The 25,033-nt window shown below is 50.5% G+C and overlaps 1 protein-coding gene across 1 annotated transcript in view; it reads left to right on the forward strand.

The window, feature by feature from the left end:
* The first annotated feature begins 33 nt into the window (after positions 1 to 33).
* The window catches only part of TOX2 (TOX high mobility group box family member 2), a 147,119-nt gene continuing 122,119 nt past the window's right edge, over positions 34 to 25,033 (forward strand). Inside the window, exon 1 of the mRNA XM_057383019.1 lies at positions 34 to 186. Within this exon, the coding sequence (XP_057239002.1) occupies positions 85 to 186 (102 nt within the window). The 5' untranslated portion in view covers positions 34 to 84. The remainder of the gene's footprint in view (positions 187 to 25,033) is intronic.

Consider the following 25,033-nt stretch of genomic DNA (forward strand, 5'->3'; position numbering starts at 1 on the left):
CTCCCCGCGCCAGAGGCACCGCCGCCGCCGCAGCCGGGTCCATGCCCGCTGGAGCCCCCGCCTGCCGCCGCCCGCAGCCCCGGCATGGACGTTCGGTTCTACCCCTCCGCCCCCCCCGCCGTGGGCTCGCTGCCCGGCGCGGACCCCACTTGCCTCGGGCCGCTGGATTATTATCACTGCAACAAGGTAGCGGGGCGCGGGGGTCCCCGGGCGGGTGGCTGCGCTCGGTGTTGTCCCGCCGCTGCTCCGCGGGCACGGCACCAACGGGCGAGCAAAGTGCCGGCGGCGCCCGGCTGCTGCGGGAGGGAATTTTGAAAGTGGTCTGGAAGCGGAGCGGGGGGAGCCGTCGGGTGGCCGGGCCGCCCCGCAGCGGGCGGGGGGAGCGCGGTGCCGGTGTGTCCGTGCCGCGGTGCTTGAACCTGCTCGGCTCGGGGAGCGCTCGGCCCGGGGCGATGCGCGGGGTGGGGGGGTTGTTGTTGCGGTTGTTGTCGGGTACTTTTTCTCTGTTGTTCTTGGCTGCCTTGTTGTTTTGCACCTTCTCTGCGAGCTGCGGAGCCGCCGGGCCGGGTCGCGGCTCCTCCCGAGCGGGGTCCGGCCCCGTCCCTCGCCTCCGTCCCCCACCTGCCTGCGCGCCCCGGCGCTGCGCTCCCGCSGATGGGGCGCCCAGCTCCGGGCTGGGGGTGGCCGTGTGTCCCCAGACCCCAGCACGGCGGGGAGAGCCCCCGAGGCCTCCCTCACACACATTTCCCCTGCTCGCTGCAGCTGCGGGGCGAAGCACCCTGCTCTTGTAACGGGAGAGGGATGCGCAGGGGATATTTGAGAGCGCGGAGGTGCTGTAGGAAATTTCCTTCATCCTAGAGGAGACGAAGCGAAGGGGATAGATGCTACTTCAGGGATGAGGAGTTCTCTGCGAGTATCGCCTCGCTCGCGGTGGGTAAACAGCGCTGATGCTTCAGCTACAAAGCCGTGGGGTACAGATCCCTTTGGAGCGAGTGGGATCATCCCAGACCTAATCCTGGCTGCTTCCCGGGCCAAATTCGGGTAATTGCGTTTAAAAAAAGTTAATAAAGGGAGAAAACGCTCTCCTGCGTCGGTACAGCAGCTCAGGATGCTCTCTGTTTTGTGATACTTTGGGATCAAACTCTCARAACGCTAGCAGAGGGCAACGCGTGCGGCTTCCCAGGGGCGGCAAATTAATCTTTATGTATCAAGAGACGTATTTAACTGTTCTCTGTCATTTGGGTTATTTATCTCTTTCTATTAAGTTGTAGCAAACCTTATAGTTCTCGTTTATTTTGAGACGCCGGGTTATACTGAAAGGAAACAACTTTCCGTTGTTTTCGCCTGTGTCTGCGTGCTGCTGGCTTCAAAGTTTTATTATCATCGCCGTTGCTCTTAAAACGCTAAATAGGCTCTTAAAACACTGACGAGAGCTGGGTCACCTGGGAGCGGGACATTTGTCCTGCCGAAACATCAGCGCACAGCGCGTGAAAGCAGAAATCTGGSATCATGTGAGCGTGTGCCACTGGCAAACTGCGGCTGCCCCCAAATCCYGCTGCCTTCAGGAGCTCGGTTTTAYCAAGAAGTTGTGGGATGCCAACGTGATTTCCTTTGCCTTCCCGTGCTGTGTGCGGGAGCCGGGGCTCGTGGCCGCGTTCGCGGTGTCTCCGKCCCCTCCGCGGGGTTGCGCGGTCCCGTGTCCCCGGCAGCGCCCGCCTGAGCCTTGGGGCGCGGGGCCCCTCGTCGCCAGCTCATCTGTGGCCTGAATCCCTGAGATTAGTCCCGGATTAGGCGGTCGCAATTGATCCGCGGGTCCTCGCTGCTGCTGCGGCCGGGAGGCTGCGGGCAATCGCTTCTTGTGGGTRTGCAGCGAGCCCAGCCCCGGCGGGTGCCATGGGTGCCGGCGATGGCCGGGGTGGATGGGACACCGGACAGGAGCACCCCAGGTACTGACCACTGCCACCAGATGCTGCTGTTGTCACTGCTACGGAGATCTTAAGGCAGCGGCAGAAGAAAGGAAGGRACTTACCCTTTACTGATATTCAGGGCGCTTTTTTTTTTTTCCTTCCCCCCCTTCTTTCCTTCTCTGAGTTATCAAATGACGTTTGCTTATGCACAGCCGTGCACGTTTGCCTGTRGCTGGAGGCCGCTGGAATGAAGCCCGGGATGAAACGGGCTGACTCTGTTTCCTGACAGACTGCAGGTATAATTGTTGTAACTTCAGCATCAAACCGCGGCCCGGAGTGGGGCGAGCAGAGGTGGCTCCTGATGCTTTTCTTTCGGATAACTCCGGCAGGTGTGGGGTGGGAGCCAGCCGAGGATCACCAGCAGCGTGCTSTTCTCGTGTTCCTGCCGAGGAAAGTGCTGCCTGAGCATTCCTGCTTCCTGGAGCCACATGGGATACTCGGAAACTCCAGAACCTCACACCGATCCCAACCCCATTGCTCCTGTCCAGTGCTGGTGGCTCAGCCCCAGGGCTGGGCTGAGACTGTGTCTGCTTCAAAGCATTTCCTYTCAAAAAAGATACATAGGGTGGACTGGAAAAATCAAAATTCTCCCACTACCGTGTGCAAATATCCCRGATAAAATCCGTGCCTAGGAAAGACCTGGGCAAGGAGCACTTACAGCTCTTTGCTGTCCTCCTGCTTTGCCTTTGATTTAAAAGGCTTGTTTTGTACAGGGCGTTTTTTGTTGTTTTKTTTTTTGCCCCTTTGTTTATTTATTTCTTTAGGGGGAGGCAGCGAAGCCAGGCTGTGCAGTGTCACTGTGCATGAATAACTCACTGGGAGCGTGGCAGAGCTCTGCCATTGCCGTGAGCTGCCTGAGCCCCGAGCAGCCTGAAATGTTAATGGAATTGTTCTGTGCACTTACTGGACATGATATTGTTACCGGGAGGTCTCGGCTCTCACCGAGGCGCAGTCAGCCACAATTCCTCTCTGCAGCTACGCAGGGGCCTAGTGTGTATCAGCATTTCCATTCCTGAAAGGACAAGGGGTGTTCAGAGGGATAATGAAATGGGAATGTGTGCTCAGTGTGCTGAGTCCTCCCCAGAACGGCGGCATTTGCACCCTTTCTTCCCCTGCTTCCACAGCATYTCTGTTTTCCCTGGAAGGGCTGACCACTGGGAGGGATGGAGAAGGGAGTGAGGGGCTGGACACCCACACTGGACAACGGGAACCCTCCTGCCCCATCAGGCAGGGAGAGAAGGAGCTCTCCGTGCTGCTGTCAGTGTTTGGTGAGGGGTTCTGGTGCACCAGAATACACCAGGTGGCATCGAGGCAGGGAAAAGGGGTCTCCAGGCAAACCCGTCCCTGTCACTGGTGATTCTGCACGGAGCATCCTGCTTTGGCAGCTGGGAGCTGACCCCAAACTTCCCAGTGYCCAGGGAGCTGCTGCTTGCTGGACTTTTAGGGCTGCAGAGTGCTCAGCCCAAGGTGTGGGGGTGATAAGAAGCCGCCTGAAAGGATGCACTGCAAYGAGCATATCCCACACCGGAGTGCCGGCCCCTCACATCCATCCCGTGGGCTGGATCCAGGAGCTGCTCCATCACTGGGACTGCACAGCAGAAACCCCTCTGGGGTGTGCACAGTGGCCACGAGGGACTGGGGAGGCTCAGCTGGARGTGGAACCRTCTCTGTAAGGAGCCCTYGTCTGAACTGTGACATCCATCCCCATCATCAGCCCTGCTGAAGGAAACACCGACCTCTGTTTTGGATTCCTCCTTTAAATTTGAGTCTAAACCCCTTTTTTCTATCCCCTCTGGTCTTTTTCCTGGAGCAGACATGCTGCAGACCCTTTCYTGCTCCTTTGCCAGCAAAGCTTTCACAGGGTTTCAAGCTGCTTGTGTGCRGTGCTGGTGTTTGGGGTGAGAGCAGTGTGTTCCCGCACCACCTAAAGGGGTTCTTAGTCCCTGGTGGGACTTTTTCCCATCCCTCCAATTGCTTTGAAAAAATGGGGGGATTTTTCCCACTTGAGCTCTAGGGAGATTCTGCAGCTGTGTTTGACAATAAGCAAACGGCAGGAAAAGCGGTGCATTTTAGTAACACCGAGGCTCGTTCTGCTCTTAGCAGAGCTTTAGCGACAAAATYTGGCGTGCTGGCTGCTAAACCAGCATGGAAGGATTTTTCCTAGATCCTAAATGGTGTGTGTGGGTCCACGAAGTTCAAGAAGGAGTTTTTCCTTCTCAGCCCAGGCACAATTGCCTCGGCAAGGGAGGCCTGGGGCAGGAATCCTGCCCGAGYGTGGTGCCCTGCGCTCCTCCTCGCAGGGTGTGCAGGGATGCTGTGATGCAGGAGCAGTGATCCTGCTCCCCAGGGGCAGCTTTGGGGAGTAAATTATCATCTCTTTATTCTTGCTGCAGAAATAAATTTAAGTAGAAATTCATCCTGGTCACTTCTGGTGTTTCAATGATCAGACTGGGTTAGTGTGATGCCCCATTTCCAGTCAGCAGAATTGATAGGGATTGATGGGGAGGAGGAGGAGGAAAAGGATGAGCACCCAGCCTGGGAATGCCAAATCCACCCTGCTGTGCCCCTGGGAGTGCCTGTGCTCCTTGGGAACCCCCTTTGCTGTTATTAACCCCGCAGCATCCTGTAGGATTTGTCAGCACCATCAGACCTTTTCCCGAATTTTCTAATCCTGTGGCTTTGCCTCTCCAAACACACCCTCTCTCTTGCCTTTTAGGCTGATAAATTGACAAAAACTATTCTGCCAATGCACCATCATAAATCATGGATAAYTAAATCTACTAGTCATGTGGTGTGTATTAATCTGCAACCAGTGCTCTCCTCTTCTTTTAAGAACCCTTCAGAAATGGGATCTGAGCTGGTGAGAGCCCAAGCCGATGTAGCAAACGCATTTCTGTGAAATGTTCTGTTTTGACTTTCACAATGAATTGTACACCGCAGTGATAAACATGGTCCCTTTTTCCTTGTTCCAGAAYTGCTTTGCCATTCTGGAAGATAAAATATATTCTTTCCCTTCCTACTTTCGAAGCCAACTCTGTTTGGAAGTAGCATAAATCTTTTCTTTGGAGATGGAGGATTTTGGACGGAGAACAAAGTCCAGCAGATTTTTAATTTGAGGCCCATTTCATTCTCATTTGGCAGGCAGCTCCTGTTGATTTGCAAATGTAGATTTTTTTTTTTAATTTTTTTTTTTCTTTTAGGCCCTGAATATGGTCTAGGGCTTCCTCTGAGAAGTGGTTGAGCTGCTCAGTGGGACAATCCTGCATTCTCTGGAGTGGTCTTTGATGGGTTGCACAGCAAAAAGTGTTTGAAGCTCCATTTTTTTTTTTTTTTTTTGCCTTGGGCTTTAAGTCAGGGATTGGGAGCTAAATAATGAATGTCCATCCATTCAAGGAAATTGTTGTTCTCTCTGCATGCACAGAGGGAAGGCTTTAATCTGGTTGTTTTGGGAACAATGGGAGATGTTTTGAAGACCAGTCTGACTTGTGTATAACAACATGTTTGTTTGGGCTGCTTCTGAATAACCTTGTCAAGGGCCTGATCCATTAAGTCCTTGGAGCAGAGGAGGCAGCAAGAGACACAAAAATTCAGGATCAAAACTGTACAAGTTTCTCTGATTTATTTACGATTGTTCAAATCAATGATAGTACCCTGAATCAATGGTCCAAAGCCTGAGGGTGTTACACCACCATAACTTTGGGGTAAATCTTGGACCTCTGAGCCTGCAGCAGGCACCAGGATCAGTGTGTGCATYCATAATAGAGAAAACATCCTGTTAATAAATCGTATTTTGCTTGTAACAGACCAGAGCATGCACTTGGAGAGTTCCTGAACCATCCTCATGCCAGGGCAGTGGGAGAACCCCTGGATCCTTGCAGAGCTCTTCCAGATTTTCTCATTGTAAGGATGGGCATTGCCAGCTCCTTTCCTGGGGGTTGTTGTCATCATTGTGATGTTTCTGCAGCTTTTGTAGAAAAATCTCTGTTTTCACTCTGCCTTCTCTTTGCATCCCTTTGCTGGATACAAGGAGAGGGAGGTGAGGATGYTCCACCACCATGGACTGCCCCACTGGGAGTGGGGAGTGTTTTCCCCTTGAGATGCAATTTTTCCCTATTACCTTTGTACTCCTCTGTTGGTTTTTTATTTTTTGTTTTTTGGGTTTTTTTTGTTTTTTTTTAACAAAACGAGCTCTAAATGCTTTTACCATAAGTTGGGTTATATCTGGCAGTATAAATGAAGCATATAATTGTGTTTTCCTAACAGCTCTGCATTAAAAATAAGTTATTGTGTTGCTAATGTGTTTTTCCTGACGATTTTCCATCCGGTGAGTGCSAGGCTTCTGTCTGAGCTGTCGTGCAGCAGCACCTCTGCCTCCTCTTGAGATCTTAYTCAGTATTCCTCGAGTCAGGCTCAAGTGTTAGTGTGATTAGAGCTTTCATACTATTAATTCCTAATTGGAGGCTGGAGCTCTAATGTTCCACCTTTGTGATTTTACACTTGTTTTAATATAATTAAATAATGCATAATAGATGCTCTGTAGTATTGCGCATGCATTATATATGACATATGCCATATTATGTGGTGTATATAAATGATCTATTATTATGTATTGTAATATAATATATAACATATAATATATAATACATACTATATAATATATGATACATAATATATAATATGTAATACATAATATATAATACGTAATACATAATATATAATACATAATGCATAATCTATAATCTGTTACATATGTAATACCATATATATTATACAATATATATTATACAATATATTATATACCAGGTATATAATACAATACATAATACATACAATACATATAATATAAAATAATACATAATACGTACAATACATACAATATAAAATATATAATATATATTATATCCTAGATATTATATACAATTATAGCATATATTTGGGGATACACAACTCCCCTTCAGCAGGAAGAACTCTCCCAACAAAACTTACTACAACAAGCACTGATCAAAACACCCTTTWAAAAAAAAAAAAAAGTGATAAAAACCAGCATTAAATTGCCTGATTTTGCACCTATACACCCAGAGTTAAAAACATTAATTGTCAGCCTCCCCACTACCTTTTCCTATTGTTTCCCTCCGGAGGTTTTGTTCTGATGGATGCCATTTCTTCCCTGAAAAATGGCCCCGGCTGCCGCGGCGCTGCAGGCGAAATCTTCGCGTTGCGCCGCGGAATCTCTCCCCACCACTGTCATCTTTTGCATGGATTGCTTGACCTCTGCAGATATAATTAAATCTCTTCCTGACGACTGTGAGATTGCAGCTCGGCTYGGTGGCGAAGGGAGCCGGGAGGGAAGCGTTAAACAGGAGCCCTGGGCCAGGAATTGTTCATAGGAGGAGATTCCTGGTTTGTGTTGGGTGCCACACGCGGCTTCAGAGGAACCTGATCTGTGGGAATCAGACCAGTCTTGGCCAAGGCAGCTGCTTGACCTCTGATTCTGGCCTGGACCTGGGCACAGGAGGCTGCAGTGCACCAGTGTTTAAAGTGGAGATGGTTTCATTATTTCTGTTGGTTCGAGGACTYGGCCCATTGGTCCCATGCTGCCTTTTTTTCCTGGGTTTTTAAGGATCTCATGGCTTAGCTGGAGCTAGAAGAGGGTGGTGACTTTGGGGACCTGTGGGGTGGGTAGCAGAACTTACAGCAGCTCAGCCCTGAGCCTCCTCACCCCATTCCCAGTGAGCATCTTCTCCCAGGCAGCAGAGACCCCCAGCCTCGAGGAGAAGGTCTGGGACAGCCCTGGCACTGGGGAGCTGGAGGAGGAGCCCTGACATGTGCCACCCTCCCCTCTGGTGACACGGTGCCACCCTCCCCTCTGGTGACAAAGTGCCACCCTCCCCTCTGGTGACATGGTGCCACCCTTCTCCTGTCACCAGGCTGTGTTTCCCCCAGGACCCCACAGATCCTGTTGCACCCTGGTGGCAGTGAAGAGCACTTTTTGATGGGATTAGCTGGATCACGTTTGCAGGTTTCTCTTCCCACAAAACCTCCCGATTGCAGGTTTCTCTTCCCACAAAACCTCCCGATGAGTCAGAGTTTCCATCCCCGTCTGGGCTCGTCAGGGAGGCTCCATCCCGTTTTTTCCCCAGCTGTCTGCCTGTGCACAATGCTTCTCCTTTCCTCTTCAGAAAAAAAAAACAATCCAATCATCTTCATCTTCCTCTCCATCTCTGCTCTTCCCAGCGGCCAAGCTGGGARGTGAGAGCTGTGTCATGGCTCTGCCATTTATCTTCTCCATGAACTGGCCTGGGTCTCCCTCAGTTTGGGGGCCCCCAGACATTTGGGGGTTATTTTAAGAATAATTGGAGCCACCCCAAGYTCTGAGCATCCCTTGCAGGAGATCCAGGTCCATGGAGAGTAACATCTGAAAAGCTTCTCTCCTTTGAAGATGTGGATCTCCACATTTATACCTCTGTAAGGGTTTCACTTTTYCAGCCAGCAGTTTATTCCCAAACGTCTCCCTGTCCCTGGGAAGGTGGTTGAGCTGTGTAGGCTCTTTGGGATCTGTCAAGCCATTTGAAACCCCTCAAATGCAGCAGTTTTAGTGTGAAGGATGATGCTAGGAAGGGGAGGAGATTGTGACAATGGAGAGCTGGTGGAAATCAGTCCTGTYCCAGCAGCGCTCCAGCTCAGCTCCTTTGCCCCGTGAGAGCTGAGCCCTTGGTCAAGGATGAGCTGTTGGACACCACCCCACCATCACCTCTCCTTTGTGCCATGAGGAAGGTGCTGCCAGGTGCCAGGGACCTTTGTGGTGCTGTGGGAGGGCACAGGGTGGCTGCTGAAAGCCCCCAATGTAGGAAGGACATGGARATGTTGGAGCGAGTCCAGAGGAGGCCATGGGGATGTTCCAAGGGCTGGGACCCTCTGCTCTGGGACAGGCTGGGAGAGCTGGAGGTGCTCAACTGGAGAAGGGAAGGATCCAGGGGGACATCAGAGCCCCTTCCAGGGCCTGAAGGGGCTCCAGGAGAGCTGGAGAGGGACTGGGGACAAGGGCTGGAGGGACAGGACACAGGGAATGGCTTCCCACTGCCAGAGGGCAGGGATGGATGGGATATTGGGAAGGAATTGTTCCCTGGGAGGTTGGGGGGCCCTGGCACAGGGTGCCCAGAGAAGCTGTGGCTGCCCCTGGATCCCTGGCAGTGCCCAAGGCCAGGCTGGACRGGGCTGGGAGCAGCCTGGGACAGTGGAAGGTGTCCCTGCCATGGCTGGGGTGGGATGGGATGAGCTTCAAAGTCTCTTTCAACTCAAACCACTCTGATTCTGTGATTTTGTTACATCACTTACAGTTAACTGCACCCTAAAATAATTTCTTTCTTTTTCTCTGTCGACAAATAAGAGATCCATTCCCTGTTTCTTATGTTTCGTGGCTGTTTCTTTGAACAGAGGGGTTTAATACACTGAGCYATCTCAGAACATTGTGCCTGCAATGGAAGAATGATGTATTTTTAGGGAATTAGATCTCTCGTCCCTACTGTCAGAAGAGGGGGCAATGTGCCCTGGAGCTCGCAACAAAAAGAAACTTTGACAGCATGGGAATAAAATRTATGAAAGCTTTAGTGAATTCTAACTGAATTACCTTGATTTTTCTCAGCTTATGCAATGGCCCAAAAGAGCATTAGGATATTATGTGAAGAAGAAAAAGCAGAAATCCTGGGAGGGGGGGCAACATAAAGCACAGCAACTGGAAAATATTCCCCCCAAACAGGATCCTGCTCTGTCYGTGTTCAACCCAGGGAGGCAACTTTCCCCCTGCTGCATTATCTTGTCTCTAAATAGCATTCAAAGGAGAAGAAGAATGTGCTGTTAAAAATATCAAACTTTTGGGGCTGGCTGGCAGACTGCAGCACTGATAAGCATTGTTGATTGAAGATCAAACGGCCCTTGGAAGAAAAAACCTTCCAGCGAGCGCCTGGGTCCAGCCCTGCAGCCAGACAGTGAGGTCAGCCTTCAATGCAGGGATATTTAGGGACCCAGGCTGGAATTATGGTCTGGGCTCCTCCATCCCAGACGGATGTTGGCGACACCGTGGCTTCAGCTTGATAAATCTGTTCAAGCTGAGAACAGCATTTATTGCATGCCAGGAGTTTGCAATAGTAGATGGCAGTTATACATATATATATTTTAATTTTTTTCCTGCTTAAGATAAAGGGAAAAGGCTGCAGGTCAGAACGTGAACTGAAGACTGCTGGCATTTGTTCCTTAATTAATTGTCAACCTGCATTTTTGTGTCAAGGTGGCAAATTAACAGTGGGTGGCCATCTGTTTGCAAAGCAGATAGTTCTGGCTGTGCCAAACATGTGGAGTATTTAACCATTTGATTTAAATCACACCAGAGTGGCAGGTTTTTGAAATCTGTTCAGTTGGTTTTTCCATTTAAGAGTTGGGCTTTGAAAAGGGGAAAARTATTGAAATGGTCTTTTTAGCTTCATAAACTTGCAGCCTTTTAACAGAGTTGTTTGGCATATTTGGCCTTTTTTGGGAGAGGCCAAATCCTGATGGGAATAACAACATGGAGCTTCAGTCACCCGTGGAAATACCAAGTTTAGAGCACCAAAGAAACGAATGTTGAAAATCATGAAGTAGCTCAGGCTGGAAGGGAACCTCTGGAAGTGCATTTAAACTAATTTCAATAGCACCTTCTGGGATTGAGATGGCAGGAAGGAAAAATAGCAATAGATTTTCTGCTCTAATACAGTGAGAGTCTCAGTGGTGGTGGCTGCAATCAAATGCTAAATAGAAAGTTTGCAATAAAAAGGGCTTTAGTTAGAATTAATAAAATGTGAAATGCCTCATTCCTTGGAAAATGTGGTATTGACTGAGATTTAGAAATACTCCTGGAGGAGAAGGGATCTGGACTGTAGGCTCCAGAGCTGGATCTGACTTCTTTTCCCTGCATGCATTACAAATATTTATTTATTTATATATATATATACTTTTTTTTTTTTTTTTTTTTTTTTTTTTGCCTGGAAAGGTCACAGTGTACAAGTTTTGAGTGGAAATTAGTGAAGAGCTGGAATCAAGGGCAGCCTTGCACCAAATTCTCATCCTCTTTCTCACTCCTGCACCTCCTTGTGCTGTGCATGGCACGGGGATGAACTTTAAGGTCCCTTCCAGCCCAAAMTGGATTCTAAAWCAGGATCCTGRAAYCGCAGGCAAATCCAAGTTTATCATGGAAACTTTTTGGATTGAGTTTGGGTTTAAKTCCTGCTGTCCAGAGCTGCCCTCCACTGAAGCCACAGACACTGTTCCCATTTCCAGGAAAGCACCGCKTGAATTCCCTGGGAAATGCGGATTTCAGCATCCCCTCCTTTTGAGGAATTGYCTTAGGATGTTCTGAAGCCCAACTGGAGCTTCTCAGTTGCTGCCAGAGCTGGAAATCTTGGACATCTSGGAGGCAGGAAGAGCCTGCTGGCTCTGGGGCTCTAGCTTGTGTCACTGTCATCGTGCCATGAGAGGGGGACGGTGCCAGCTTGGAAGGGACGCTCTGCTTGGCACAGAGAGGTCTCTAGAGCCTCCTTCCCTGGAATAAGAAAGCTGCAGGATCCAGAGGCTCCTGGAGAGCTGCTGGGGCTCTTCCCATCGCTGGGACACCAGTCTGGGGTGCCGAGGGACCAGATGGCCTCGGGAGCTGTGAGATAGGGCAGGTGACTGCTGTCCTGCTCCTGGGATGAGGCACGAGCTTCCAAAACCATGGAGATGTCTTTAGGGACATGGCTCAGTGGGCAGTGCTGAGCTGGTGATCTCAGAGGTCTTTCGCCACCTTTGTGATCCTCTGGTGGCAGTGTGGGACAGGCAGCAGGACAGGGGCCAGCTGGGCCACCTGAAACTGGTGGGCTCATCCCTTTGGCCATTGTGGAGCTGCTAGAGAGGCCAGTGGGGTGATCCAGCCCTCTCTGGGTCTCTTTCTGGGTTTGATTTGGGATTCTTGGGGCTGTCCCGTGCAGGGCCAGGAGTTGGACTTCGATGATCCTCGTGTGTCGCTTCCAACTCGGAATATTCTGAGTAAATGCAACCTGCTAGAGTGAAACTCAGCAACACCAGGCTGAGATGAGTTAAAAATGAAGAAGTTTGTGTGAGTGGAGGTTTCTGAGCGTGGAGCTTTGCCGGGTGCAGTGACAGGGCCAGGCTCTGCAGGGCTGGTTGGCCAGGGAGCTCCATGCCTCGTGTCCCTGCTATCAGTGAGGGTCGCTCATCCCTCCCAGCCGTGGGAGGCTCAGCCGTCCCTCGGCCCTGTGTGAGTGTGGCACATGTGACAAAGCTCCGGTGGGAAGGAGGTGACAAGGGAAAGTTTCATTCCCTGCCCGTCTCAGCCGCGATTCACGCTCGGTTCCCTCTGCCGAGCCTTCCCCTCTCCCTCTCTGCTGCCCGAGCGCCGCTTCTGTCGCGGTTGTTATTTATTCCCTCCCTAGCCCGGGGGCTGCTGCGAGAGGTGTCTCTTTGCTCCGCCGGCTGTTCCTGATGCTTCCCTTCGCTCGCTGATAGCGATTGTCTCTGCCAAAAGCTCTCGGCGGTGTTATGTAAACCTCGAATCGCGGGCTAACGCTGCTGCCGAAGGCGCCCCCGCGCCGGCTCCGCTGCCATCAGCCGTGCGCTGTGCCAGGACGGTCCCCGGGCTGCCGGGACACGGCTGCGGTGGCACTGGCCGCGACAACCCCGGCCGTGTGAGCCAGCAGCGCTGCTGCTTTGGTGGGAGGCAGGGGAGCGCCCAGGGAAGCGCTCCGGGCTGGGATTGGAGCTGTTTGCGGAGCGCGGTGCCTGCCCAGAAGATGCTCAGTGGGTGCTGCAGGGGGGCTCTGCTGCCTCTTGGTGCCTCTCAACCCCATCCCTGCCCTCGGTCCAGGGCAGAGCCTGAGCAGTTCCTGTGCTCGCTGATGGAATTGGAGCTCCTGGAGCATTTTCGTGGAGATACCGTGTCCCTTCCARTCCCTTCCCTTCTCCTCAGCCACACAGTGGTCTAGCCAAGCCAGTTATTTACCTGGAAAGTGATATTAGCAAAGTACTAATGAATTTCCAAGCGCTGCTTCATGCGGTTTGGCAGCCAGAATTATTAAAAAAAAAAAAAGTAGAGATCCACCATACTGTGTGCCCAACCTCTTCCCCATCCACTCCACTGCTTTGAGAGATTAAAAAGAGATTAAATCCTGCTGAGCTGGCAGGTGATGTTGATGAATGTTTGGAGGGGATTAGGGTAAATCCATTCCTCCTTCTGATTTAGCTCGAGATTTGAACTCATTGATAAAATTTGTCCAGGTTTTACCTCTGAAACCTCCTTTGAGCTGGTGAAGGTGTAAAAGAAGGCAGAGCTTGTTTCTGGAGCAGAAAGGATAATAAATGAGCCTTTGTAAGGTTGATGAAGGCTTAAGATTGCTGTGCATCTACAAYTATTGCAGTGTCCAGTCAATGCTCAGTGCCACGGAATGAAAGGATGTCCAGGCTGGGGGAATGTGGCCTGCTGCTCCTGCTGCAATGCAGCACAGCTGTGAGAGGCTCTGCAGCAGCAGTGCAGGACCCTGTTTGCTACTAAAAAATGCCATTTCTTGAAGTAGGGGTGCCGTGGGATGGACACAGCTGTGAATTGGGGCTCAGGGGCTGCATCCAGGCTATTCTGGCTGCTGCTTTGGTTCTGTGCTGGCACTGCAGTGGGACTGGAGGTGAAAGAGGATGTTCTGGCAGCCTCCAGCAGCTGTTGGACATTCTGGTGCATCCTATGGCATGGAAACATGGACATCCAGAGGGTGTTCCTATCAAGTGTCACCAAAAGTTTGTCCCCAGGAGAGCATTGAAGGCTGAAGTGCTGCCATTTGGGCTGAGGAGCAGTGCTGGGTGTGGTGCTGGGGCTGCAGGAGAGGATTCCAATCCCAAGGATGTATTTGGAGCAAGGCTCAGCATCAGCACCGAGCAAATGTCCTGGTGGTGGGAGAAACCATCTTCACTTCTCTGTGGTGCTCATGGTGAAATGGAATCACTGAGGACCAGGAGGGGCAGGGAGGGCAGGGGCAGTGCTGGAGCCTCCAGCCTGGAGGAGCTGTATGAACCAGGGCAGGGCTTTGCTGCCAGAGCTCTGCACTGCCCGTGGCACCCATGGCAAGGCAGAGAGGGGAAGGAGCTCTGTGCAAAGCCAYGTGGGTGTTTTTGGTGAAGAGCTCCCACCTGCTGCCCCGTTTGGAGTCCTTCCCTGATGCCAGAGGGGCAGCACGGTTTGGTCATCTCAGCATTTCATCCCCCTGGGCCCACCTTGGCTCTGAGCTTCCCTGCATGGGAAGGGTGGCAGCAGCATCAGTTTGGGACAGCAGCTGTGCAGGCACCTCTGTGCAAAGCTGACCTTTGGAAATCACTGGGTACAGGTAAAGCTCTAGGTGACTGATGCTGGGTGTCACCCTGAGCTCCAGGCTCTGTCAGACAGGGCTGAGCTCAGAGATGGCCTGAGCAAGCGGGGGGATGCCAGGATCAGCAAATCTKCTTCCTCTGAGCTGCTTTGGGTTTATCCAGCAACAGCAGCAAGCACTGCCCCTCCCAACCCTTATGGATGCTGGTGGGATGGGTGGGAAGCCTGATAATGTCACAGACAACTGGGAACACTTTCAAGAACATAACTGGGAACAATTCAGAAATAATTTAGAAAAATTTTATATTTTTTGGTGCGTCATTGGAATGTATGCTTTTCTAGAAAGTAGGAGGAAAGAGAGCTTGAAATTAAATATAATTATTAAACAGACCTTTCTTAACTCTCATTAAGGGAGAAGATTTGGAGGGAAGTGTTTTTCAGTTTCTTTATAGTGTTGCTGCACAAGCTGTGTTTGCCAAGCAAGTRTTCTTGCCTCCTTCAAGAAGAACTAAAATGAAAGTTAAATTCCCTGCATTTTGGAAAAGAATATTTGGTATCCATTTTTTTTGTGGTGATGGTAGTTTGTTTTAAATGAGGTTGCCTTTGTATTCACTTAGTTTCAGTCTAAACAGGAAAATAATGGCTTCTGTAATGTTTTTATTAGAGGRGTGTTGTTTGAAAGCACTTTGGGCTTGCATTAGTTGAGTGCAAAATGAATCCCTGCTCGGAGCAAACAAACCCCAGTGGGGCTGGGAGCTGGGAGTGCCGGTGTGATGTGGGATGTGCCTCTCACAGGTCTCTGGGGGCAGTTCTTGGTGTGATTCTTCATGCTCCTCCTCCTCCTCCCTTAGCTCACCTCAGCGATGCAGCATCTCACTGCAGCAAACTGGTTTCACATTCACATCTGAAACTGGGTGCACTGGGAATGAGGAGGGGAGCCAAGAAGCTTTTCAAAGCTTTAAATAAAGCCTCTCCATGTGTCAGCACACGAGTAAACAGACTTTGGTGAAATATCTTATTTTTGCATCTGGGCACCAACAGACACTTGGGGAGTTTAGGGTTTTTTTTTTTTTTTAATTTATTTTTTCCTAACTGTAATGGGAAGATGGGAAGATGGAGAGCAGGGGGAAAGGGCTCACTGCTGGTTCTGGGTGTGTGAGGAACTGCACAAACAGCTCTGGGGTGTGTGAGGTGCCTTGCACRAGCACCAGAGGCTCCTGTGCATCCAGAGCCAGCTCCCAGGGCTGCAGATGGACACACAGAGCGTGAGCTGAGGCTGCTGGAAACTCGATTTTTCCTGCAATATCCGGTGAAGTGGCTGCCCCTGGATCCCTGGAAATGTCCAAGGCCAGGCTGGACTGGGCTTGGAGCAGCCTGGGACAGTGGAAGGTGTTCCCTGTTCATGGGTGGGAAAATGCTGTGCAAGCTCCAGCTCTTGCGTATTCAGTACTTAAAGGGGGCCTATAAAAAAGATGGGGACAAACTTTTTAAAGCTTGTTGTTATAAGACAAGGGGTGATGGTTTCAAACCAAGAGAGGGTCAATTTAAACTGGGTATAGGGAAGGATTTCTTTTTCTTCTTTTTTTTTTTTTTTTTTTTTTTTTACAATGACAGTGGTAAAACACTGGCACAGGTTGCTCAGAGAACCTGTGGCTGCCCCATCCCTGGATGTGTTCAGGGCCAGGTTGGGGCTCGGAGAGACCTGGGATGGTGGAAGGTGTCCCTGCCCATGGCAGAGGGGTGAACTGGCTGGGCTTTAAGGTCCCTTTCCACCCAAACCATTTTTCCTGGCGAGGATGTGCCCATAGGATGCAAACCCCCCTGGCTGCCTTGCAGGCTGATGTGCTGAGGTGGCCGTGGGGTCCCCCAGCTCTGCACGAGCAGAGGACACAGATGAGCTCTGCTGGCTTCCTTTGTGGCTGCTGTGGGTGCACAGCTCTGTTTAAACTGAGGAGCTGGGCTGTTGGGGTWTTACTGCAATGACGTGTGACCCTGCAGATTTTGGGGTGCAGCTGAGAAAGGTCCTGCTGGGCACTTAGGAAAGGATGGTTCCTAAAAAAATAGCTAAGATGGGCAAAGAGTGTGGACATGTGGATGTATGAGGGAGAGAGGAACTGTACTGCCACCAGGGAATTTCTTTCCAGAGTTATTTGTAGAAGACTCTCAGTGCTGTGAGTTCTGCATCACCAGTGGGTCTGGAATGGGGTATTTATCCCAGACCAGAGCAGGATCCTGCCCTGTGCTCAGTCTGACAGGGAAATCCTGCAAGCCAGGGGCTTGGTGAGATTGCAGCTGGGCTGTGACCTCTCCCTCAGCTCCGATGGGCAGCTTGCCCTCTGGACAATGTGAGGTGATCCTAACAAAGTGATGCAATTGAGAAAATGTGGTTTAATCTCAGCTTTAGCTTCGGGAGACCTCTGAGAGTGTCGATGCCATTGGCATCCTGCATCTGTTCCACACAGGGGCTGATGCAGCTCACACCAGGCTGCTGGGGGGCTGCAGAAAATGAGACTTCAGACATCAAAGAATCAACTCCACCTCTGAATTCCCTGCGGTCAATTAATTCATGCAGCGGGTTCCTGAAGTGTTCTGAGGCACGTGGCTTTGGTTTTACCAAAATCAGCAAAGCTGAAAAATTCATCCAGTCCTATTCCTTCCTCCCGGTGACCACATGCTTGGCAAAATTCCCATGTTCTTCCTTCCTCATTCTCTGAGGGAGAAGGGTTCCACCTTCTCCTGTGAAAGGCTGCAGGGAGCAGGGAGCCTGTGCTGGAGACACTGAGCCACCATGGAATGCAGCTCCAGCTCTCCAGGCTTGCAGGATGCTCCCTSTTYAGCATGTTGTTTATTTYTTTTCTTTTTGGAAGTTTGGAGAAAAAAAAAGGAAAAGAGGAAGTTGCCCAATTTCGGGGTCCTTGTCTGAAAGGTGAGAGGTTAATGGGAGAGGTGGCCACTGGACCCATGGGTTTTGTTGAGTTSCTGAGCAATGAACTTCAGAGCTGGAGTCAGATCCATGTTTTTGGTGAATGTCATCAATCCCGCGTCTGTCCTGTATCCATAAAACTGGGGTTTATCAGAAAGGGATGGTGCTGGTAGAAGGAATTTCCCCAGCCAGTGGCTGCTGAGCAGTGGTGTCAGAGGAGGGTCCCCACAGGGGTCAGCACGTGGGTGTTGGCTTGGATTGGTGTCTCTGCATCTGCCTGGGGGTGAGGGAGCCGGGGAGGGGAGGAAGGGGTCAAAATCTGCACAGATTGTCCAACAGGAGCAAGCACCTGGCTGTGCACGGAGACTTTCCTGCTGCACTGTGCTCTTTCCCTACAAGGATTGCAAAGATCAACCCTGCACCAAAGCAGAGACCCCAYTGCTGTGCCCCTGGGACAGAGGAGGTGCCCAGATCCACCCCAGGGCTGTGTCTTGTCCCTAAAGCCTTCTCTGATACTCCAGGGCTCAGCACCTTCACTGATCCTCAGCACCAAGGAATGTGTGAATGGGAAAGAAAGCGGCTCCAGTTTACTCACATTTGTTAAATTTGATGTGAGCAGACTTTAATAATGAAAAAAAAAAAAAGAAGAAAGAAAATCTGCTATCACGAAGCCCAGGAGAGGGGTGGATTTAAGTGCTATTAAGAGATTAGTGGTAATGCCCAGCTGGTTCAGMTCTGAGGCAGCAGCAGCATTTCGGCAGCACAGCCTCGTCCCTCTTGCAAGTGCAGCTCATCCCCGAGCTGTGGAGCCCCATCTCATTTTTGCAAGAGCTCTTTGGTGTCCATCTCCTCAACCTTTTCCTCTCTGCTTGTCCCACGTGGCTCCTTGAGCCCTGCCAGCAGCATCCATGGGGATGGCAGGGAAGTTCCCCCGGGATGGTTGTTCTTTAGTCAAGATGCCCCTTGCTGTTGGACACGGGCCTGCAGCCCCAAAGCTCCTGGTTTTGAGGGGTGAAACAGCTGCTGGCACTGCCCCTGCATGTGCCAGGAGGTGCAGGGTGATGGGTGCCCTCACCCCGGAGGGTTTGTGCTCACTGGCTTTGGTTTAATCCCTTCACATTTCCCACCACAGCTCCGTGATGATGGTGATGATGATGAGTGCTTCTCTCCACCACTTTTGGTGGTGAATTAAATCATTGCATTCTCCCCCCCTCTTCCACTATTCAGTGTTCTGAGCTAAATTAGAATGGGAACCTTTTCAAACCGTTCCCTTAATAAAAGTATTTAGTTAATAGATGATGCATAGCTCACAAAGCTTGCAAGAATCTGACATGGGGTATCATAATATTGTGATATTTAACAGCAAAACCTACTGCATTATCAGCTTACCTCTACAGCATGGAGGAGGCAACAGCTGAGGCATAAAAACTACTGCTTCAGTGTGACAGAGCTAAAATTGAACTTGGCAATTACCGCGTGCCTGATTCGCAGCATTGTGAAGTGAAGCTACTATATAAATCAGCTCCAGTAATCACAGGGTTTAAAATTAGTCAGTTACTATTAACTCTGCCAGTGTTAGCATATGCTGGAGAATTATAAAAAGTGAAAGGTATGGAATATCTAAAGTACAGGTTTAAAGTAAACCACTTGAACAAGCTCCCAGTGGGAGGATTTGAAGTTCATGCAGAAGTGAGGTTTTGGATACTCTGACAAAGGCTTGTGGAACACATTTAATTGCACATTGCTGTCTAATCTTTTGAATGCTTAACATCCTTTCGAAAGCACCTTTTCATGTTCCCAAGACTTTCACAGTTCACAGAGGGTAGAGTGATGATTGAATTTAATTTTTCCTCCCCTACAGGATTTTTTTTTCAGAGCAGCGCAATTCAAATAGTTTGCAGAGCTCTTCAATGCCAGCCATAGAAAAAAAGGAAACAGCAGGATAATGTTTTAAAATCATTATGGGGAAGTGAAAGGCTGCTCTGAGCGCAGCACAGAAATTAGCAACTGCTATGATTGCTAAATTTTTATTCCATGCAAAATTCATGGAATTTGCTGCGGTGAAAAATAAGGGAGTCAAGTTATTTAATAGGATTCTAAATTATGTAGGATGCACAAATATTTTAYATGGGGCAGGGAGCTGTGTGTGCTTGTGTAGGAGAGCAGCTCTGCTGGGCTCAGGTGGCTGCTGCCCTGTCCAGTCCTGTTCTCTCGTTCCTCTGCTCCGAGCCAACGTTTTCAACTCCATTTTGGAATTAATGCTGTTTTGGTGYTGGTGACACCTGGCTGTGATGACTGTGCCTGAGTTTATGCCCTCTGGAAGCTTTCCAGGAAGGGTGAGGGCAGGAGYTGTCCCTTGCCCTGTGTCACCTCTTCTGATAACCTCGTGCTTGTGGCTTTTGTCGTGGGGGTTGTGCCATCCCTGGGTGGTTCTGAATGAGGTGGCAGAGTGCTGGRGRGGATGGCAYTGTCCCCTCAGCTCTGTCAGCCCGCCCTGGGCTGCTCCTAAAGGATGCTCTGGCATTTAGTCTCATTTCAAATGCCTCAGTCTCTGGTTTCTCCCMTCCAGGGAAGGTGGGCTGGTGGAATTTCCCGGCTCCTTTTCCTGCCAGGAGCTCTAACCCCACTTTCCTTACCTTSCCCACAGGATTCTTGGTGCTCCTGAAATGCAGCTCCACCCCTGGCTTTGCWCTTTCCATGTCTGACCTCCAGATTCTGACATGAGTCACGATGACTTTTGTGGGTTTTCTTTCCCTGCCTGTCCATACTGTTTTGTTCAGTCACAGCCACATCTGGTTTTCCAGAATAGGCACCTTGTGTCTTGTTTCTGACTCCACTGAAGTGGAAACGTTGCAGCAAATCTGTGCTTTGGTCTTTCTTTACTTTTAGTCCCCCCATGTGTCCTCATTATTTAGTGCAACTTGTTCAGCCAGTGGTTTTGAAGATGCTCCTGCTCTGGCAGGGATAAGGATCAGATGAGACTGTTTTTTCTTTCTTTGTCTCTGTTTTTTTTTTTTTTTTTTTTTTTTTTTTTTTTTTTTTTTTTTTTTTTTTTTTTTTTTTTATTTTTTCGCCCTCTTTCTCTCTCTTGCTTTTTAAAGTAGAGCAACCAGAGGAGTGGCAGCAGCTGGACCATGCCACGCTCCTGGCAAAGAGCACAYGGAAAATGCTTTGTTAATCAAAGTGCAGCCTGATCAGATGGAACCACAGAATCACAGAATGGTTTGGGTTGAAAAGGACATGAAGGCTCATGGCATTCCACCCCCTGCCATGGCCAGAGACACCTTCCACTGTCCCAGGTTATGGAAAGTGTCCCTGCCTAGCCTTGGACACTGCCAGGGATCCAGGGGCAGCCACAGCTTCTCTGGGCACCCTGTGCCAGGGCCTCCCCACCCTCCCAGGGAACAATTCCTTCCCAATATCCCATCCATCCCTGCCCTCTGGCAGTGTGACCCCATTCCTGTGTCCTGTCCCTCCATCCCTTGTCCCCAGTCCCTCTCCAGCTCTCCTGGAGCCCCTTTAGGCCCTGCAAGGGGCTCTGAGCTCTCCCTGGAGCCTTCCCTTCTCCAGGTGAGCATCCCCAGCTCTCTCAGCCTCCAGAGGGGCTCCAGCCTTTGGGGCATCCCCATGTTCTCTTCTGGGCTCATTCCTGCAGTTCCATTCCTTCTTCCTTTGGGTACCTTTCTGGTGGATGCACTCGAGGCAGAGTGTCACAGAGAGGAGCAAAGGGGCCCCCACTGTGGGATGAACACCAAGGGCTGTGGGTGCTGCTCTGCAYGTGATCACAGAGTTTGTGACAAAGACAGGACTGTGAAGGTCACTGGGCACTGAAGAGCGTGTTTGCCATCACACTGGGGACTCTGCATTTTGGAAATAGGTTCTGTTATTGGCCTCGTCCTCAGGAAGGCGTTACTTTATCAGCCAGAGTTAAACCTTGCTGCGTTCCATTAGAGGGTTTTGAAATAGATAATTTTCAATTGACTGGTGCAGGGTAAATTGCCCCCATTCTCTCTGCCAATAACTTCGAGATTCATGAAGAATTTATCAGTACATTTAACACTTCCACTGCAACTCTATTTCGGAGGTTATGGAAATSAGCTACAAATGAAAGTCACAATTCAGAAAGCAGGAAACATGCCTCCGAGTGAGGAAAAAGCTGTCACTGGCATTGTGAAGAAAGAGAGGTATAAATAGGGCACTGGGTTAGAAAGCAGGAAATCTGCGTGCTGCGGGTTTTACTTGGAATTTCTTCTGGTGACCCCAGATAAGATTGTTAACCCCTGTTACACACTGGCTTGGAGCTGGCTTTTGGGATTGTTTGCTGTTTGAGAAGGGAGCCACTCCATCAATCATGGGCGTGTGGTTTTCGTGCTTAGGAGGGATGGTTTCACCAAAGAGAATGAATTTCTCAATGTTTGCTGATGTTTGACCTCATCCCCACTCTGTGCAGCCTGGGGAGGGGTGAGCTCGTGGAGAAGGCTCTGTCCATGGGGAAGGTGGGTGTCAYAGACATGGGGACAGCTCCTGCTGTGGTCAGCTTGGTGCAGTCAATGAGCACAGCATCGTGGTTGGTTTTATTTTGATAGAGAGGGTGAAATTAGCAGTGTGAATCAGGAGGGGATTCTCTTATCTCTGTGATGGACCCTCCTGTGGGTGTCCCATGTGTCAATCCCTGCTTGCAGCCTCCTCAGAGCCTGACAGAAACAGCTCCAGGTACGAGGCTGTGTCCTGGAGATGTAAAATTCTGGTTTCCAGGAAAGTACAGGTTTCTGCCCAGAATATGCTGCGGTGTTTCATCCTCCTGCCAGCACTGCTGAGTGCGTAGGGCATCGACAGAACGRGATCTGGTGTTTGTCACATCCTTTGATAGAAAYCTGGACATCTTSCCCCAGACCAGGCTGCTCAGAGCTCCAAGACTGGGGCATCTTCATCCTCTCCAGKCAACCTGTGCCAGTKTTTCACCACCYTTATTRYAAAGAACTCTTCTAAWACCTTATCTAAACTGACCCTCTGGCAGTGGGAAGCCATTCCCTGTGTCCTGTCCCTCCATCCCTTGTCCCCAGTCCCTCTCCAGCTCTCCTGGAGCCCCTCTCTGCTCTGGAAGGGGCTCTGAGGTGTCCCTGGAGCTTTCCCCAGGTGAGCACCCCCAGCTCTCCCAGCCTGGCTCCAGAGCAGGGGGGCTCCAGCCCTTGGAGCATCCTGGTGTCCCCTCAGGGGAGATGTGGCTGTGAGAAGAACCATCCCACCGAGCTGTTTAATGCTTTGAAACCCACACTGAGCCACAGCTAATCCTGTGACAAGGGACCTGGCCTCGCTGACAGCGCTGCTTTCAGTCCCTGGGCTGGCAGCTCCAGAGCCTGTGTGGGTCAGGRGGTCACGCAGGCCTTTAATAAAATGACAAGTGACTGTGATGGTTCTGCCTGTTACCACTTGTAAATCTGGCCTAGGGAGTTATTTCAGGCTTGTGCAGCCTAAAATTTTCTCACAGCCTGAAATCACATCTCCAGCAGAAATAATAACCTCCAATTGCTGCCGTGCCCGCGTGCTCTGTAATAAACAAATGGTGCCTCCCTGGAGGTGTCACCCCAGGAGCACTGGCATCAAGGAGTGCTTGTGTCGTGGATGGAATTCAGGAGTCAGGATATTTCCCATGCAGCTCCTGACTCTGTGGAAGTTGGTACCAGTGGGTGTATTTTGATTTTGGCTCTGTTCTCCGAAGGTTTAAACTAATAGAAAAGGTGAGGATTGCTTTGTGCCTGGGCAGGGGGGCTGATCAGCTCATGCAAGCTGATCCTCTGAATCCTTCAGAGGAAAAAAATGAAGGTTTCCCCATGTTCCCTATTCTTTGATATCCCTTGTCACCATACACCATCTTGCTGTGAATCCCAGTGCTTTCACAGGGACATTCCTGGTGCCAAACCTCTGAGCCAGTGACTCCACACAGGGAATCCCTTTCCTGCCTTTGACTGCAATGAAACCCCCAAAACTGAGCATATTTGGAGAAGGATTTGCACTGTCTGCTTGGCCCTTTGCAGAAGCTGTAGCTGGAAGTGATGGGGTCAGAGCAGCCACACCCCCGTGTCAGCAAAAGCAGAATTTGTCCCGTCCCTGGAGCACACAAACATTTGCTCTGTGGGCTCTGCTCTTCTCTGTGCACAGGTTGTTTTGTTTCCTGTGGTGTCTGTGCTGCTGTTGAGGCAGTTCCACGAACCTCCTGTTTCTCCCAGGGCTTGTTTTCGTGGCAGGTGTTTGCTGTGATAAAATATTGATGGGGAGGAGGAAGGAAGRCTCGGTGCTCTGGCTGGCCCTACCTCTCATTGTTTTTCAGGTGGGAGGTACAAAAAGGGCCACAGGGCGATTTTAAAACCAACCAAGATCAAGATGGAGAGTTTGAATTTGTGGAATTTGGATATAACTGGGTTTTCTGCTCAGGATAATGGTGAAATGCCAGTCTTTGTGAGAAGTTGGAGCTGGATGTTGGCGGGTCTGACTAGATGTGGATAGAGGGGCAGGGTGGAAGGTGCAGCCAGGTGTCCTGGCGTGGTTTGGGGTGTTCAGCAGCCTGTGCCATCCTGTGCCACTGCCCTGGGTGTCCCAGCAGCTGARCTCACCTCATTGTCATCAAAAGCCCCAAAACACAGCATGTTCCAGCCTCRATGTCTTTGTGGGTGTCACCAAACTGTAAGAAAATCTGAAAATGCACCCTAAAAACCGATGGGCTCTTTGAGCAGAGCAGCTCCTGACCTCTGGCCTGCCTGGATCCTTGCAGGGGGTGACCCCAATGTGCTGCCAGCCTGTGGCATGTGGGGGGCACAGGCTGAACCCTGGCATGGCAGGGGGGTTGGCACAGGGGGCTGGGGTTGGAGCATGGCCTGTTTGGCAGCTGGGTGGCTGAAGGAGCTGCTTGGCCCCCCTGCAGGACCCACTCCCTGTGGGGCTGGGACAAGGAGCTGCATCCATTTCCTTTTACCCTGTTCATCGCTGCCTTTGTGCTCCTGCCCAGCCCTCTCCTGCCTTTTCTTSCTGCCTGCTCTTGCTGCCAGCTCTGATTTTCTGCCCCAGCAGGCTGASGTTTCCTCAGCTGTAGCTAAATGTGGAGCACAGTGTGAGTGAAGTGATTTGGCATTGGACAGAGATGCTGAGTGTTCAATAACCAACCTGTAACCTGCAAGCAGGAGAGTTTCTCCTCCTCATTGTGTGTGGCATTTTGGGCAGGTAGGCCCTCGCTCCATCACATTTCTCTGTTTCTTCCTGTAAATAAAGATGTTGGATGCTCTTTCTCCCTTCTCAAGAAAGAGCAAACCCTGATACCTCTGGCCCTGCTTTGTGGGGTATTGAGCAACATCAGTGTGAACATGGTGAAATCAGGAGTGAAGGGAAGAAAAGCAGATGAGACAAGGGTGAGGGTGGAGAGTTTCCCCTGGCAGTGGGGATGGGACCTTGCTGCAACAAATGCAAGATTCAGTGGGGTTTGGAGGAGCTGTGGAAGAGCTGCACACAGCAGGGTGGCCTCCAGTGGCACCAGTAAAGCTCACTGGTGGCTGCTCCCTGCAGGCTGCCCACCCACTGCAGGGCTCAGCAGCTTGGCCTTTGGTGTTTTATTTTTGTTACAGATCTGAAAATAAACCCTGCTTTTGTCTYAATTGAAACAAAAACAGGAGGTGARTGCCCCAGAACTTCACTGTGCACAACCTTTAAGTGTCTGTGGTTTTTGTCTCTAGCTACTTACAACTATCTGATGAACCGTTTCTGTTGGTTTCTTTTTCT

The sequence above is a fragment of the Malurus melanocephalus genome, unplaced genomic scaffold, assembly GCF_030028575.1.
Source record: "Malurus melanocephalus ecotype Western Australia unplaced genomic scaffold, MMel_1.1 scaffold_602, whole genome shotgun sequence".
In the NCBI taxonomy this organism is placed as follows: Eukaryota; Metazoa; Chordata; class Aves; order Passeriformes; family Maluridae; genus Malurus; species Malurus melanocephalus.